Genomic DNA, 17,344 nt, shown 5'->3' on the forward strand with positions numbered 1-17,344 from the left:
TGACCATCACCAAGCAAGGCAGGGATGAGACCCTTTTCCAGAAGCCTGGGTCCCTCTGCACATCAGGGCACACATCCAGGATGGAGCTGCTAACACTGCAATCCCTCTGTGCATGTTCCCACTTGGGTTTGGGGCCAGTTTTGCTCCCCTCCCTCCCACTGCCTGATCTGGCCTTTGCTTCTTGGCTACTCCAAGTGAAACCCGTGCCCCAGTGGATGGGAAGGCGCAGCAGGATTGCCCCCTGGCTGGGAGGGTGGTTCTGGGGGGCCCAGGCTGTTTTGAGCCACAAGCAGGGGAGAAAAGCTGGGCAGACCCCAGCTGGGGTCCCATGCTGGTGGGAGAGGGGAGGTGGTGGGGTTTAAACCCCCTCTGCCTGAGCCTGCTGTTCCCCGTGCCCTCCGCTCCAGCAGGAAAAATTCTGGCAGGAGCTGCTCTCCCCTTCACCGGATGGATGGGCTGTGTCCCCAGCTGGGTTTTCCACCCCCTCCCCTTGTCAGCTAGCCCTCACTGCTCTGGCTAGAGAGCAGAAAGGTGGGGCCAACCCTTCTCTGCTTGAGCAGACTGCGCAGCCCAGCCCAGGGCTGCAAAGCATCCTGTGATGCTGGGGGAATGCGATTTAACTTGAGCCAGGAAGGGATCTGGGACACAAGTTCCAGAAAACAGTTTGACCTAAATTAGTTAAGTCTGATACTATATTCAACTAGGTTTATCTCAAACTAGTTTCAGTCATTTTGAAACTGGTTTACATGTGCTGGACTTCTGGTTCTGTGCAACTTCTGTCCCTAGCCTGTATGTCTTTGTAGACATTTTGAAGTGCTGTATGGGAGAGGGTGGGGTTACACATGGAGCCTAAATTGCAACACACTGGGATTCAGAGTGATCCAAATGCAAGTCTGTCCATGGTATTAAAGTTTTTCATAAGCAGTTTAAAACATTCAGCCTTGCCTACCAGCACGCTGCTTTTTTTTTTTTAAATTGAACATGACTTCCTAACCTGTTGTGAAAGTGATAAATTTCCTCCATGTTCCCAAACAAAATATCCTTCTTATTTTGGAGTCCTGGTGACATAAGATGCATCATTAAGGGGTTGTCCATCTCAGCAGCATACCCCTATGACACAAGAAAAAGGAAGATTAAGTAGCTTAATTTAGTTCCAACACCTGTCCCTTACAAAAGTCAACCTGTTAGCTGCTTATAAACAGCAAAGCAAGATTTCAAAATAAATGATAAAATAGTGAACCTTAAAAGCACCTCTTTTTACTACCACTTAAGTGAAATCTAAGCAGGATGCATATCCCCATTTAAAGAGAAAATTTGAAAAAAAATACTGAATGCTGTAGAAAAATAAGCAAGCAGCAGTTTATAGAAACACAATACCCAGGCTAATGTTAATTTAATTCCTGCCTTATTTAATTCAGAGAATTTGTGATTTAAAAATGTTTGTACATTTAAGCTCTTAGCTTCAAAGCTAAAATTCCAGGTTATACTCTGAAAGGTAAGTTATAGTACCAGTTTGACTCTAAACACTAACCTACAGCTATATACTACTGCAGGCAATAAAAGTCATGCTGAAGAGCCCATTTTCAGCATGTAGCACAAACAGAATAGTTTAAGTGCATCAGATTCAGACATTCCCAGTTAGGCATACTGGGACAGATTCTCTGGTCAGTGAACATGGCATAAATTAGGAAGGGAGGATTTACATATGGGGTTTAGATCACTATCACTTGTCTCCAGTCCTGGGAACACTGGACAGTGCCTCAACATAGTGACTTCCAGATAGATTATATATAGAAAAAACAAGGCTTTTGTGTACCAAGAACTCGTCAGAATTTGTAGTTTTAAGGATAAACTATTGCTCCTCAGACCCCAACAGGACAAGGCGTAAGGCAGCTCTGAATTCATCTTGCTGCAAATACCCACTCCAAGAGACATCCCTCAGGTAAATATATCTATCTGAATGTATTCATTTAGTAGTCATAACCAAAGCAAAAATTATCTGATTTCAGGCTCATTTGAAGACTAGAGGATTCATAAAAGTAGCTTATCCGTACATTCTTGGAAACGGTGATAAAGTACCCCAGATTTGTCCCAGGAGGTTAAACACGTATATCCTCACATGCTTTCCCCGATGGCTTTCACACCCTGGACTTGATTTCTGTCCTAAATGTCAAGACTGAGGACATTCCAAATTGCTGTTTTGGACAGACTGCATTTAGGCAGTAGTCAGAGACCTTCCAGGACCAAGGCAACAAGATTAACATTCCCAATTCCTTTGCAAGAAATTCACAGACTCCAAAAAATTCCACGGCCCATTTGCTAATAGCAGTGCTCCACCTACAGGACAAAGAGTAAAGAATCTGGAGGACTATCATCATTGTATGCTAGTCTTAATCATTAACAACGACTCCAGACAGCCTCTGTTCCCCCGCCACACGAACACATTACATGCATGGGCCTCCTTGGTTTTATAACACCTGGCACTGGATGAAGAGAGAGAACAGATACTCAAGCATTAGTAGTAGAAAGATAATGGCTGCCAGAGACAGGAGGAAATAAAGAATGCATCAAAGCCTATGTTGATAATGCATTACATTGCCAAGAGGACCTTTCCAATAAGCTTCTGTTGAAGCTGACAAATCCCTCTCCTCTGGAATAAAATGCTAATTCAAACCTGAGTGCCTATAAGACACATTAGAGCCATGGACCAAGCAACACAAAGAACTAATCATTCCATTTTGTAGAGGTCTTATATATTTGGGAAGCCCACTTAAAAACAGCAGTCCCAATACCTTCTCTCTTCAATAAGTTCTGGACACCATAATGGTGTTACATTTAAAGTAGAGACATAAATTCATGGCAGAAGTAGAATATATGGTGGCTCCTTTAATTTTGTATGTTCCCCCATGTGCACCTTGCCCCTAGCTCCCCACTCCCTTCCTGGCCACAGATGTCCCTGCCACTTCCTCCTGACCAGCAGGGAAGCTAAAACCATGGTTTTAAACATGGTGTCATTTTTGCCTCCCCACCAGTCAGAAACAAACAGCTGGGCCATTTGGGGCCCCTCATCCAATAAGTGATGGGAGTCAAAAAAAGGCACCATGTTTAAAAACCACAGTTTTTGCCTCCCCACTGATGAGGAGTGAGCTGCAAGTGGGGCCCCTCCACCAATGAAAGAGAGAGAGAGAGAGAGAGAGAGAGAGAGAGTGAGTGAGTGAGTGTGTGGGGGGGTGCATGGGAAACTGCAGGATTAAAAGAGCCACAGTGCACCCCACGTCTGCCATGAATTTGATAGGTCCCTAATTTCAAGACTTCTAAATTTGATCTGCACCTTTTCTTACTTATGTAGGGGGGTTGTAAACACAACCAGTACTCCTACTGCTTGAAACAGCCAATACATCATTCAGACAAGGACTCTTTTACCTTTTAAATAGGTAATAGTGCAGCCAACCAACAAAGAAATGCACCTTCAATATTAATCAGTGTAAAACTACTCACAAATCAAGCCTTCCTCTCCATTTCAAAGCAATCTCCCCAAAGGTAGACAAAGACCAAAACTGAAATAATCAAATTTAAGTTACTTCTTCAAAGAAAGCACAGGCTGGATTTGGTCTGGGAAATAAGACTGAAACCACTTCAGTGGTACAGATGGATGATCCGATATAAAGCAGACCAGTCCTCATCTGCCTGGACCTCTTCATAGCATCTGACAGTGTTGATGAAGAGACATCTGTTTCCTGAAAGACTTGGGCCAGGGATTCAGGACAATTAATTAGAATGATACAAGTCCTTCTTGAAGAGGTACATTATACTGATGACAAAGGAAGAATTTAATTTAAAATAGATTAGAAAACAAACATCACTAATAATAAACTCATTTGGATATCCCATGATATGATAGCCAACAGGTTTCTCCTCCAAACACTCACTGAATTGAGAAGATCCAAGCTCCCTCCTCCCCCGTTTTTTTTTTTTTTTTTTGAACAAGTGAGGATATCACTTGAGCTGGTCACAAAAATACTCTTGGATCATGGATAACCATGAGCTGATTCAGTTCTCATTAAATGGAAGGATAAACAAGAATAGGTATGTAATTAAGATTTAAAAGAGCAACATCTAAGAAATTAAGGAAAATAATGAAGGACTCAACTGAAGTGCTCAAAGGCTTGAGCACAAAAGATATTTTCTTTCAAGAAAACGTCTTTAAATGAAAAGTAAACACTCTATCTGGAGATTTTATCTGGAAAAACCCAGAAGAAAGAGCTACAGTGGTAACTGGATTAATAACAACCTCAAACAGGATTTTAGGAAAGAGGAGAAAGCACTGTTCAGCAATGAAATTCTTTTAAAAGGAGAAGAACTGATCAGCAATGAAATCTAAGTTTTAACAATCATGAAGTATAGAAACAAAATGAAAATTGCCAAATGTCAGACTAAATTAGACCTTGCAAAAGGTACTAAAAACAAGTAGCACAGGTTTTCAGCCATTTGGATTAAAAAAAGGAATGGGAGTGAAGAAAAAAAGATGAGAAGTTGAAGGTCCAACTGCTGCAATGATGATGTAGAGATTAAAAAAAAAAAAAAAAAAATCAGGTGAGACCCAAGAACTAAATGAACATTTCACCTGGGGTTTCAGCAGACAACTGATATCTTGATGGAAATTCAAGATGGTTAATGGGGATGAGGGTTTGGAAATGAAAAATAACTACAACTCAGCTGGAAGCAAAAAAAACTGAGCAAAAGGGAGGAGGAGGAGGAAGAAAGAAAAAAACCCTACACATGCCATCAGAGGTCAGATTGTTTAATGCAAAACTGGTACGTGTCAAGACACTCTAGTGTCGAATAAGATCCTATTAGATGTATAAATAGGAATATACTTACTTCAAGAACACATAGAAGCTCATCCACATATGCTCGTTCTGTTTCAATAAGTTCATTAATTACATGCCTGCAAACAAAAATCAAGGAGAACTGGTTTATTTCCTTAGACTAATAAAATAAAATGACAACTATGACTGCTACATAATTTCTATCAAAATTATATGTAATCTAGCATTTAAATATATATTTATGGTAAAAATTTTGGCCTGAGATGGAAAGGCAGGGGAACTATGATATTTGCACACAATTCAAATATTGCAAGTACTGTCACAAACTGAGTCTTTGGATTATTATTCTTTTTTTAAGTCCCACTCATTCTAAATCTGGGTTATGTTCTGTCTGGAAGTACTACAGGAACTGGAATTGGACAAAACTGCGTGTGCAAAGAAATACAGATTTTTATTGTTGGTCAATTTGTACTCAAATCATCTTGTATTTTATGGCATATGAAGAAATGAATGTATCCTTGCCTGTATTCATTAGATTTTCTCCCCAAAATAATCAAGCAAGCAATATATTTTATGATTTTGAATGGCTTCCTTGCCTATTCATGAACACATGGACTAAATGCCAATGCTTAGTTTAGCTATAGTATAGCTTTTTTTGAATAGGTGAGGTAGGACACTTGACTCTGCAAGCTCTTCTGTAACAATTCTAGATTTGTATCAAGCTAATTTTGTAACATAATGGGACCTGATGGGGCAGACAGAAGTAATTAATTCAAATAAAAGCTTAAAAAGCTTCATGTCAGAAATATGAATTATGAAGATGAAAGTATTATTGGTTTATTTAAGACTTGAATAAACATCTGAAACAAAATTTTACATTAGTGTGCTTATAATGGAACATCAGCCTCAATGAAGTGAAGCTAAACTATATGGTACAAGCAAAATTCACATAAACCTGAAGATTAAAAAGGGGGAAAAATCTTCCATTGTATATGACAGAGTACAACTAATTTATTTCCAGAAGCTCATGAAACTTCAGATTCTTATCTGACCCTTATCCAAACATAGTAGCAGATTGTGTTCAACTCAAATATAGTTGTTTGCCAAGCTGTACCCACCTCCGTAACACAGCTAGGTTTTCTTCATCATCCATCACTGATCCACTTCTGCTTTGTTGCATTTCACTCATTTCACCCTGGAACAAAAAATGGAAAAAAAAAAAAGTGTCGGAGGAAAAAACAGGAAGATGTACACACACTGATATTATAACTAGTTTCATACACAAGCACAGCTGAGATTTGGCTAAAAATGAAGGAAACGTAAGAGGCAAATTCAAGAGCAACTGAACAAAAGATTATACAAAGGTCTTGGGGGACATCACACCACAGGCGTAAATAGATATAGGGGCCAGACAACAGCTTGAAAAAGCTGTGGTCTAGTCCTCCTTCTCAGAGGAAAGACCTTGGGGGAATGGCATGACCCTGAAGGACATAAAACTGTTTAACCAAGACTCTGGTTGGCCTCAATCAAAAAACATTTTGGTATATCCAAACTCAAAGAAATAGGGTAACTTCACACAGTCAGATGACTAGGAGGACATGAAATAATCAAAAACAAAATTACTTTTGTTCTTCGGTAGTTCGTTCTCGGAATCATATTACTTTCTGGGCTGGTTACATAGTCTCTTCGAAGACCTAGTATAGATGACAGAATCAACATCTGTAAAAACTGAAATAGATTTAAAATGGATTATTTGTTCAGCCACAGATGAAAGCTCGAGTTCTTTTCAAGTTCAGCTGCATAAGGTAGGACTCTAATTTCAGGGCTACACTATTACAGCTGTTGGATCTTGAAGAGGCTTGTGATGTTGGAACAGCTCTTTTATGATATACAACAATTTATGTATAGACCTATTTATGGTAAACAGGTAACAGTCTTAATACTGTTCTTGTGAAGGTCTTGTGGCTAGCTTTGTGCCTATTGTGTCCCTGGGAAGTTCTTATTTGAACTTTCTCGTGAGATGACAATTCCTGGAAACTCTGGGTTTCCAGAAGGACTTTGTCACAACAGGTACTTACCTGGCGAGGTACAAGGTGATTTTACAAAGGCCTCAGGTCTAGGTGCCACTGGCTGAACTGGACGGGTCTGCTTAGCTGCCAGTTTCTTAAGGCTCACTTGTCTCTTTTGAAACATTTCTTCCATGCTCTCCTGCTTCTGAAAAACTTTCTGCACGTGCTCCTGTAACAGTAGCATAAAACTATCATCACGGTTAAGAACACACTCACAACCTATGCTGCCATATGCCATTAGCATATATCACTTATTAAAATAATTTTACCTATGACAATGTGCTCTAGCTCTGAGAGGAAGAGGAAAAAAAATAAAGAAAAATAATTAGTGGGACATCGGCTGCTAAATGCCCAAGTCACTTTTGCAAATGGGTGTGGGTTCATATGCCAAAAAAAGTTAGAAGCTTTGTGAAAATTTCACTCTAACTTAAAGACATCAAATAAAGCAGCCATGAATGGTACAGCCTATCTGCTACCAGTACAGCCAACAGATAGTGTAGCTGACATTAGTGAGTAGAATGGATAAGGAGTTAAAAGAGCCTCAAAAATTGCCGCCCTTGGAGGACAGTGATGTGGCTTATCATTAATGCTGGTCTTGCAAGAAAGCAATCCTAAAGTTAACAAAATGCACATGTATAGACACCAAGAGTACCATTAACTCCTGGTTAAGGATGGGTTCATATTCTTTGCATATTCTATTCAGTTCTTCAATTTTGTTGTCGGCACCAGTGTCCAGGAATTTCTCAATCTCCTGTAAAGCTGATTCTGCACCATCCTGGGACTGGCATTTGTCCACAGGCTGTGAAGCCAGCAAGTAGATTCCGTCATCACACCACTTCATAGACTGGAAAAAAAAGGAGACAGAAAGAGTGGACATCGGTGTATAACTTATATGCTAGTTAGCTATGAAAAGGGGAGAAAAAGAATCATGTTTCTGATGGTTTCCCCATCTATTAAGCAAGTGTCTGATTCAGGCCAGAAGTAGTATTTCTTTACTGAATCACTACGTACATTATAAAAGGAAGCACCACATGTTTACAGTGCCATTGGCAAGAGATATGGAATTCATATTCCATACATATGACATTTACCTTTTCTAATAGGCTATGTAGTTCCAGAGATTTGTTGAGCAGATTTTTCCTCTTGTCTGTCTCTGTAGTAAATGCATCACAGAGATGCTGGAGTTCATTGCACTTTGGAAGAATGGAGTCCACAGCATAATGCTTGCTCTGAATAAACCGGTCTCCTTCAGAGACAAGCACTCTGGCTTTTTCTACAGTTTCCTAAGAAAGCAAAACCTTTTTAAATACTGGATTAACATACATCTATAATATAGGACTGGCATTTTTAAACATCTCAAGTAGAATATGTAACTATGGTTTTATTACGGAAAATTACATTTATATGTTATACAAATCATTTTATGCCATTATCAAATGGTTAACTGATATACTGCCTGATAAATCAAGCTGTTTTCTTATCTTTCTGCCCAGTTCAGGGTTTAGATTTTGTCCCATAAAATATATGCATCAACCAACCACGTTTACATTTTGTTTTAAAAAGGGAACACAGGCAGGCTAAGAACCATGGAGAAATTACAAAGCTCTTACATGTGATTTTTCTTCAAAGTTAGCAAGGTCCTTCAGGATGTGCTCCACATGCGAGCAACTGTTTCCAACATCTGTGAAAGCAGATAGCCTTTCGGACACAATATCTAAAGCTGCTCTGACCTGAAATTAGAGAGACCAATGCATCAGACAGGGTTACTTCGTCTACCTCAAAACTACTATTGAAAGCCATCAGTTGGATGATGGATACCCTTATTTTCAGTAGCAATGACTTGCTCACATTAAAAAAAAGGATTGTAAAAGACGATTGCAACTTTGCGAAGCTAACTTTAATCGTAACCCAAGGTGCAAACAAATACATCATTGTTATTATAAAAATAAAAATTAAGGCAATCTCATTACTTGGTACTTGCAAATGGAGCAAATTCAACAAGGACAGTGGAAAACATTTTTAGGAACTCTGCCTTTACCATAGCAAAGACAACTGGATATGAGACATGTTCTTACTAAGCCAAGCAACTAGGAATGCCAGTGGTAAAAGTGAATGATGTTTTCAAATACTGACAATACAGAGAACCTGGGTGTAGATTCTGATGTAATTTAAAAGTAAAAATGAGTCAAAGGCTCTTTTGAGCATAATGGCCAATTTGGCTAGTGTAATTAAGGCATACCAATTTCTGCAGCCAGCCAGTGACACAAAGGCAATATTAGAATAGCACCAGGAAACTCTCACCTCTCTAAAATTCTGTTCAAAATGACGAAGTTGAAGACACTGCTCGAGTTTTTGCTGATGTTTAGCCCAAAATTCATCAAAGGCAGTCTCAGTTTCATTTAACTGAGCCAGAAGCCTACAACAGAAAGTACCACATCAGATATATGGATCAAGAGATATTATCTTTGAATGGGAAGTTCATAGCCTCCTTTAAAGTAACCATTTTTCAAAGCATTAAAATGGTCTGTTAGCAGTATAGTTTCTTCACCTGTGGAATTTCCTCTCTTCAGTATCCAGAAAAGGGCGGCGGGGGGGGGGGGTGTTTCTTTTTAAATGATAATGATGTAAAACAGGAACAACCTTGAATATTAGCATTGACAGCTATGGCCATAGTTAGTGCTCACACACACACACACACAAGTTCCACTTTAAGCTATAGATATAGACTCTTCTCCCAGACAAGTACGCAGTAGTGTAATAAAACCCCCACTTCTTTCCTTTTGCAGACTTCAGTCATCTTTGAACCTGAGTTCTGAGATTATTTTACTTCTTTCTCTTCCCTACCTACATAAGCACCAATACTATATCCAAACATACACCACTGTACACCACAGTATCTGAGAATCTCCTTACAATGTAATGATATTTATGATATTTTGCAGCTTAGGTCAAAGGAACACGCTCTTCACCTTTCAGTGCAAAAATTAACCTAGAATTTTGGAATGAATAACACATAAAACATTTAGGAATTGAATCCAAAACAAAATAAGATTAATGCAGAAGAGGGACTTGTATGAACCCTAAAATCCACTCTGGCTTTTCAGTTATTCTAGCTATTTGAGACATTTTAAAGCAGAAACAAGCAGCAAATGGCTTGCAAATAGCCAATAGCTATATTAGTGAAAATGAAGTTTCTCCCAAAACTCCGCATTGAAATAGATGGCTCTTCTGAATAAAAAGTGTACTAACAATATTGGAGCTAAAGCAAATACAAACACAGATGACAAAAGGGAGAAGAGGAAAAACCTTAATATCTATTACTTATTTCTGTGTTCATGTAACTGGCACCTAGCAATCTCTAAGTACTGTTTCAGCATATACAAAAAGGCCAACATCTACACTGATAAAAATGTAAGCAGTGCTACAGACTCTTCCTGACCCCTGCATAAGGGAAAAATAAACCTTCCTACCTCAAACACCCCTTACCAGGAAAGGGCCTGCATAAGGTTAGCTAACATTTGCTCTCATAAGTCCTAAAGCAGAAAGTCTTCCCTTGAAATTATTTTTACTCCCAGATGATTAGAAACTGATTTCAACTGTCAGATCTGAGCACAAGGACAGAGACAATTTCTGAACCAGTTAAGGCTTAAAACTTCAGGTGCTTTGAAATCAAAACTCAATACCCTGATTTGTAAATCAGAGGATGCAAGAGAACAGAGCTAGTTCTCTGCTCTACTTCACCCATTTTTACAGAAGCAATCATCCTGTTACATTCTGCCTTTGCTCAAGTTTCTCAGTTAATCTTCTAGCTTGTCCCAAGCAGAGCACGTTACAATACTCCAAATCTGAAAGTGCCAAGGAAGTCAACTTTAAGCAATTTGCATCTGGCAGGAATGATGACAATTTCCTACCAGATGAAAGAAAAACAAAAACAAACAAACAAACAAAAAACTTTCTCCATTTCTGCCACTCCGTGGAGGTATAGAAACTACTGGTGATTTAACTGGTCTCCTAGGTTCTTAGCAATAAAGGTTAACAAGCTCACTCAAAAGAAGGGATTGATACCATTTCTCTCTTTTCTCCAAAACACTCTCTCTGCCTTATTCAAGTTGAATGCCAGTCAGCCATTGTAGCAATCTTCTCTTTTGCTACCTAGAGCTGTCCAAATCCAAGTCAGATGAACCAGACCCCGAGTGAGTGCCATAGATTTATTTTTGACATTGAAACAAACGTTCGTTCATAGGATGACTCCACAGCACAAAAGATAAAATTCTAAGGCCTACAACAGAGCCCTTGCAGCAGAAGGGCATTTGCCTGAATAGTCTGTTTACAATGGCAAGCCTTTTTTTCTGTTACCTGCCCATGTTAAACACTAGAAGATAAAAAGGAAAGAAATTCACAGACAAATGGAATGAGTGGCAGGAATTGGTTTAATCTCACCTTTCCACTGTGGTTTGATTGTCAAGCTGATCTTGGTTCAGTTGGTAGTCAGGGTTTTCGGTCACTGGCTCTGTGATACTTGCAAGGATATTGTGTCCCTGTTCTATTGCTAATCTCATGTCTTCCTGCAGAAGATAAAACACTCCCATAAAATATATCAGGGCAATCACAGAATTCACAAGAAACCCTGTAACAATGCAATTTTTTTAATTTTTTTTTTTACAGAAAGATTAGTGAGAATTATTTAGTAATGTGATTAATAGCAATGGTTTAAAGCAAGGGTATCAAACTCATTTCATTCCCTGGGCAGATTTGGACTGTGGGGCTCTTCACATTGTAGATTTGAGTATGGCAGTAGCTGAGCATGCATTGGCATCCACGGGGGTTAATATAATCTTTGCTCATCCTAATGCCCACATGTGTGCCCCCCAAAGGGGCTCAGTATCCCAGATTTTGGTGGTAAGTCCATCCCTACCCACCAGGCCCCCATAGTCTTAGCTTTTTTACCAGCCCCACATGGCTGAGAGTCACAACCAGGCTATATGGTTGACACCCCTGGTTTAAAGCAAATAAAGCTACAGGACTTTAAATATTTACACATTTTTAGTGTATTTGCACATACAAATAACATAAAAATATCACTGCTACATTTTGTTTATAAAGCAATCCATGCCTAAAAAGATCATCCAAGTGTAGCATCTTTCCTTGACCTCAAGGAGTATTCTTTTGCAAAGAATAAAGTTCCTTGTTTAACTTCAGACTTTCTTACAACTGTCTAGCTATACAAGAAGGTCTTATATGCATCTATACATTTAAATTTAAAAATCCCTTCAATTTTCAGCTGTACTTGTATTGCTAGTTATAACTAAAACAATGTGCAGACTAAAAACACTGTTCCCTCCTTGCAACATGCTTACCTTCATTTTATCCTTCTTTTCTGTGTGCGCAGTAAGAAGGATGCTGGTTGACTGCACCTCATTTGGCAGTTCTGTCTCAGCCAATTCAGTCCCAAAGGACTGAAGGGTTTGAGCTGTTTCCTTAACCATTAGGGCGAAATTTTCTATAGCCTTTGGGAACAGAAAAAAATTAAAGAAATTTCACACTCTCTGAACACAAACTCCCATTGAAAAAAAAAAAAAAGATGCAAATGTTGTAAGATAACCATTAAAGCAGAGTAAAACAGACAGACTTCCAGAGATGAAAGATGGTCTATACAAAAGATTTTGCAAGCAACAGTTTTGTATACAAGCTACCTTCACCATCAGCTCCTTAACTGCATATTTTCTGTAGGACTACATCAGATACATTTCCCACACACTTTTACAAACTGGAATCATTTTTTTAACTTTAGTTTTCTCTCTGCTGAAGGAACAATAAGCCTCCCCTCAACAATATTCTGCAGCTTTGTTGCTCCAAACCCCAAAAAAACCACTCCCAAGCTTATTACTCATAATATTTCTCCAATATGACTAAGTTCCACTGGGATTCCTCACTCAGGCTATGTCAGTGCACATTAACTGGAATTTGTTTTTATAAGTGATAGCATAAAACAGAAGGGTCCATTAAACTGAAAAAATAAAGCAACAACTGGAGACTTACAGTGCGATGAGACAGCCATCTGCTATGGGAATAATCTAGACTGCCACCGAGGTCTTCTGTTAGCTGTGATTTACCAATGTAACGCTGAAGTTCTGTTACTGAGCCCAACATTATGATCTGCAACAGCAAGAGTAGGATTAACATTACCAACCCAGTGACAAGGAATTTTGGGCTAAGTGCTTCATATAAGATTAGCTTCCACGTTGCTGGGTTTTTAGTTGTAGCAGTGTTGGTCTAAGGACATAGGCAGGCAAGGTATCATATCAGATTACCAATTTTGTTTACATAATTATTAAAATACTATTATTTGTCTGGGAAAAGGTTGATAGACATGTTTTCCTCAAAATTACAACACAGGATAAAATAATACCTATATAAAATTACACAGACCAATTGTTAAAAATACTTTTATGCAAGTTTGTTCTTGTGACAAAGTGTTCTCAATTTCCATATGAAGTCTTTTAATACATCTTTATGAACATAAGTTGAAGAAAAGGAATACTTACAGGTACCTTCATTTTAAATTCATCTCTGTTGAATCTGAAGGCAAGGTCGGTGAGAGTTCGGTGGAAAAATCCTGTTGGGCGTAGAACAAGGACTAGCTGCAGGTTTCCTGGGAAAGATGCCTGCAAATATAATGAAACCAGTTTGTCTTAGTTTCTGTATCTGGTTTCTACAGTTATAAGTAACCCAGTTTGAATCAGGATATAAGGAAGGCCTCTCAATGTTTCACCAAATAAAAACTCCAGGCCTCCAATTACTGTAGAAAGCCATTGTAATCTAATTATGATTTAGCTATTTTTTGTGGATTGTAAAATGTTCCAGTGCTGCATTATATGGTTCACAATTACTATTGATACTAGCTGTACTAAAATGTGGTAGTTCAAGAAGATAACATTGTTAAATATATTAAGACAGCTTAATATAGTAGGGGCCAACAGTTTTTGCAGGTGTACCACAAATTAGCCCCACACTCTCCTTGAGTCTCTCTAAGATCCCTTTCCACCACTTGCTGCTCTGCTTTCTACTCTGTACTCCCTGCCTGAGCTGCTGCTCTGATTTCTGCTCCCAGCCTGATCTCCTGTTGTCTTCTCCCTTATCTGTGGCTGTGCTGCTTATCTGCTCCCTGATTTGCTTTGTGCCACATACAGGCTGCCCATGCCACAGTGCTTCTCAAATCACGGGCTGCAGATTGTACTGAGCCCTTGGTTATAGCATTTGCCATTCAAAGTTTGATAAAGTAGTTGATTGTCAGTGAGAAATTAAGGGCTGATACCAATCTGTGGGTCCAAAAAGTTAGTGAACCATTGCTTTAGTATGAATAAAACTTCCCTCTAAATTAAGGGAAGAAACAAAAAGTGATTTGATCGTTTTTTCACAGAGAATATGGAGAAGTAGAAACCCAGATCATTCTAATTTCTTGTATCAACCATCAAATCATCCTTATCCTACTGCAGATTATAGGCCCTTTGTATTAACAAGAGAAGTTTTTGTCACTGTTTATGCCAAATAGATCCATAATTGCCAAATGCATGGAAAAAATTCCTATGAAAGGTAATTTTGCTTAAAAAAAAAGGAAAAAAATCCATTTAAGTTACAATAATTTAACAAAAACAAAAAGGCTGAATAACCATTTCATGTTAAGAAGTAAATTTAAATTGCTTTGGCTAAAACATGACATTGCAGATGCACACAAAATGAAATTCTTGAAAGCCTAAACCCAAGAATGTTTTCAAGACAGAAACAGCAATGGCTTCTGTTTCAGACAGGAATTAGGAAGAAAAATCAATGAAATAATGAATAAGCTTTTACATATTCTCTGTACAGAATTTAATTAATGCTTGATACCTTAATTTGAAGTCACTTTTCTCTTTTTAATCATTATTAATCTAAAGGGTAAATATTATAGGAAAGAGGCATATTTTTTTTCCTCTAGCCCAGGCAGTCTATCCAAAACAGCACTGCTATTCAGTCTACAACTATTTACACTGAGGCCATGGACAGATGAACTGGCAAGCCTGCAGCAAGTCAAGCTGCCCTATTTCAAAAAACCGCTCCAAGCATATGATGCAACACTGAAAGAAAATTTAGTCCCATTTGATTTGTGGCAAAATTTATCATGCTTTCAAAATGCCTTCCTTGCAATGCAGTCTGCTTCTCTCTCACCTTTTCTATTGCACATCTCCATTTGTTTGCATACACACCTTTCCAGATTCATGCCTTGGGTTTCACTTTTCCATTGAGGTATCAAAGCTCTTCAGTAGTTTCCAATTGAGTACTTGGCTTCATACAAGCCTACTTTTGTCCTCACATTTCCACTTCCTTCCATTTCTTACTTTACTTTGAATCACTAACGAGCACTAGGACAAGTAAAACTGGAGAAGTGCTACAGTAAACAGTGCTGGTCAGGTGTCAGCTGTTCCCCCTTTTCTGAGCTCACATCATCACTATTAACATTAATGCTTTTTTTGAAAGCCCTAGTGACTTGCAGAGACAAGAATATGATCTAAGAGGAACTCCTGGAACACAGTTCAATTTAAAAAGCCAGCCAATTTTACAATGTACAAAGAAAAAAAAAGTACTGAAAAAGAAAAAAGTCACTTCATTCCAATCCAGCAGAACATTTGTTATAAAGCTCACCACATACTAAGCAGACCTAACAGACCACACAATGACTTCTTAAAAGCACTATGCCAAATTAAGCAGCACAAAAATAAATTGTCAATTATGTTAATATGGTTACTAAGCCACAAAATGAAGAATGTGAAGAACATCATTCTACGATAAATGAATACAAGAGAGATGGAACAAAAATATAGGACAATTCTGGTTTACAAGGTTTGTACTCCAAAAGACAATTCAGTGCAATTTGAGGGCAGGGTGGAACAGAGGCCCCTCACCTCCAGACCCAGCCCAGGTCCCACCAACAGCCCAGGCGGCGTAACTAGTAGAGCTGTGCAAAATTTCTCTGGCAGTTTTGTTTCGATGCTGTTTCAACCTGTATTGAGCTTGAAACAGCAAAATCTAAATGAAACAGAGGGCTTTGAAGCAGCCTCAAAATGAAATGAGGCCAGTTGAAACATTTTGAATTTTGAAGCTCTAGCTGAGCTTGCCTGCAGGGAAACAGAAACTAAAGTAAGGCGAGGGAGCGGCAAGGAGCGCTCTCAATATTGACTGTGGAGCTGGCGAGTGACTGTCAGCCTTCCCTGAGGTCCCTTCCAATCCCAGTTCTCTGGCGGAGGGATGGAAAAAGTCCATAAAAAGCAGCATTTTTGACAGTCATATATGAGTTTTTCTTGTCAACACCAGAGGTGCAGGACCCCAGAAGGCCCTGCACCTATCTCCTTGACAGCTGGCAGGCTTTGTGGCTGCAGCAGGACCTAGCAGGCCTGCAGCTTTCACCCCCCTGTGCCCCAAGACAGACACAGTCCCACAGCCACCCATGACATGAGTTTTGCCTTTCAGCAGCCTAAGGTGCAGGGCCTCAGCAGGGGCTACCATCCCTGCAGTTTTCACCCTGCTGTGCCTTCACATACAGTGTCACCCATGTCACGAGTTTTGCTTGTTGGCAGCTTGAAGGGCAATTTCCCTGAAACTGCTGCACCTATTTCCTAGAAACGTGGCAGACATCGTGCCCTCAGAAGGGGCTACCATTCCTGCAAGTTTCATCCAAATCAGACAAGAAATAAAGTCTATAGGCTGTTTCAAGCTTCCCCATTATAGCCTATGAGCGAAACATTGAAACAGCGTTGGAACAGTGAAACTGTTACGACAAAACGAAATGGAACAACGGTTTTGAATCGAAACAAATTGCTGTTCTGTCAAAATGTACCAGTGCTGTTTCGCACAGCCCTAGTAGCTAGGAAGGGGGCTCCGTTTCACTCCCTCCCCTCCAGCTCCTGCCATGCAAAGCAGCCAGCAGCTCCTGATGTTCCCTCTCCCTCGCCTGCCCTTCCCCAATGACAGGCCTAGAGACAGGGCTGAGGGTGGTGCTCTGTGTTAGTATCAGCCCCAAAGCACAAAAAATGAGCCCTGGAGGGAACACAAATTCCTAAGGCACTCTGCTTTAGAGTGTTTTCATCTAATACTCGATTTGACCAGGGTTAATTTTTCACATGACTGGCCATTTTAAAAGCACTCTGCAGCCATGCACGTGTGTTATGTCATGGCTGTACAGCGCTTTTAGGGGCCCAACTGTGTGAAGAACTGAACTTGTGTAAGCAAGCACCCTAAGGCTGGTTTATGCTTTTTCTTTCCTTTTACATTTATTCCTATGTTGCAAAACACTTTTGGCCAGAATACCCAAATATTTTTAATGTGAGAAAGAGAACGTAAGGCAACCTGAAACTACATCAACCATTAACTTGCTACAATTACCCAACATGTTTCAATGGCATATTCTTTCTT

At 39.4% G+C, this 17,344-nt stretch overlaps 1 protein-coding gene across 7 annotated transcripts in view; it reads right to left on the reverse strand.

Moving 5' to 3' along the window:
• The window catches only part of MCF2L (MCF.2 cell line derived transforming sequence like), a 174,845-nt gene that overhangs the window by 29,619 nt on the left and 127,882 nt on the right, over window positions 1–17,344 (reverse strand). For 6 of the 7 annotated variants that reach the window (XM_090022050.1, XM_090022015.1, XM_090021999.1 and 3 more), the window contains 13 exons: window positions 13,444–13,563; window positions 12,938–13,054; window positions 12,256–12,405; window positions 11,339–11,463; window positions 9,200–9,314; window positions 8,509–8,628; window positions 7,990–8,181; window positions 7,551–7,742; window positions 6,908–7,067; window positions 6,453–6,523; window positions 5,948–6,024; window positions 4,882–4,948; window positions 995–1,110 (listed from right to left, as the gene is read on the reverse strand). In XM_090022050.1, coding sequence (XP_089878176.1) covers window positions 995–1,110; window positions 4,882–4,948; window positions 5,948–6,024; window positions 6,453–6,523; window positions 6,908–7,067; window positions 7,551–7,742; window positions 7,990–8,181; window positions 8,509–8,628; window positions 9,200–9,314; window positions 11,339–11,463; window positions 12,256–12,405; window positions 12,938–13,054; window positions 13,444–13,563 — 1,622 coding nt within the window. The remainder of the gene's footprint in view (window positions 1–994; window positions 1,111–4,881; window positions 4,949–5,947; window positions 6,025–6,452; window positions 6,524–6,907; window positions 7,068–7,550; window positions 7,743–7,989; window positions 8,182–8,508; window positions 8,629–9,199; window positions 9,315–11,338; window positions 11,464–12,255; window positions 12,406–12,937; window positions 13,055–13,443; window positions 13,564–17,344) is intronic. The other variant, XM_090022005.1, reaches the window with a different exon arrangement.

This window comes from Crocodylus siamensis, chromosome 1 (genome assembly GCF_052110815.1).
Source record: "Crocodylus siamensis isolate JL-2025a chromosome 1, ASM5211081v1, whole genome shotgun sequence".
NCBI classification, from domain to species: Eukaryota; Metazoa; Chordata; order Crocodylia; family Crocodylidae; genus Crocodylus; species Crocodylus siamensis.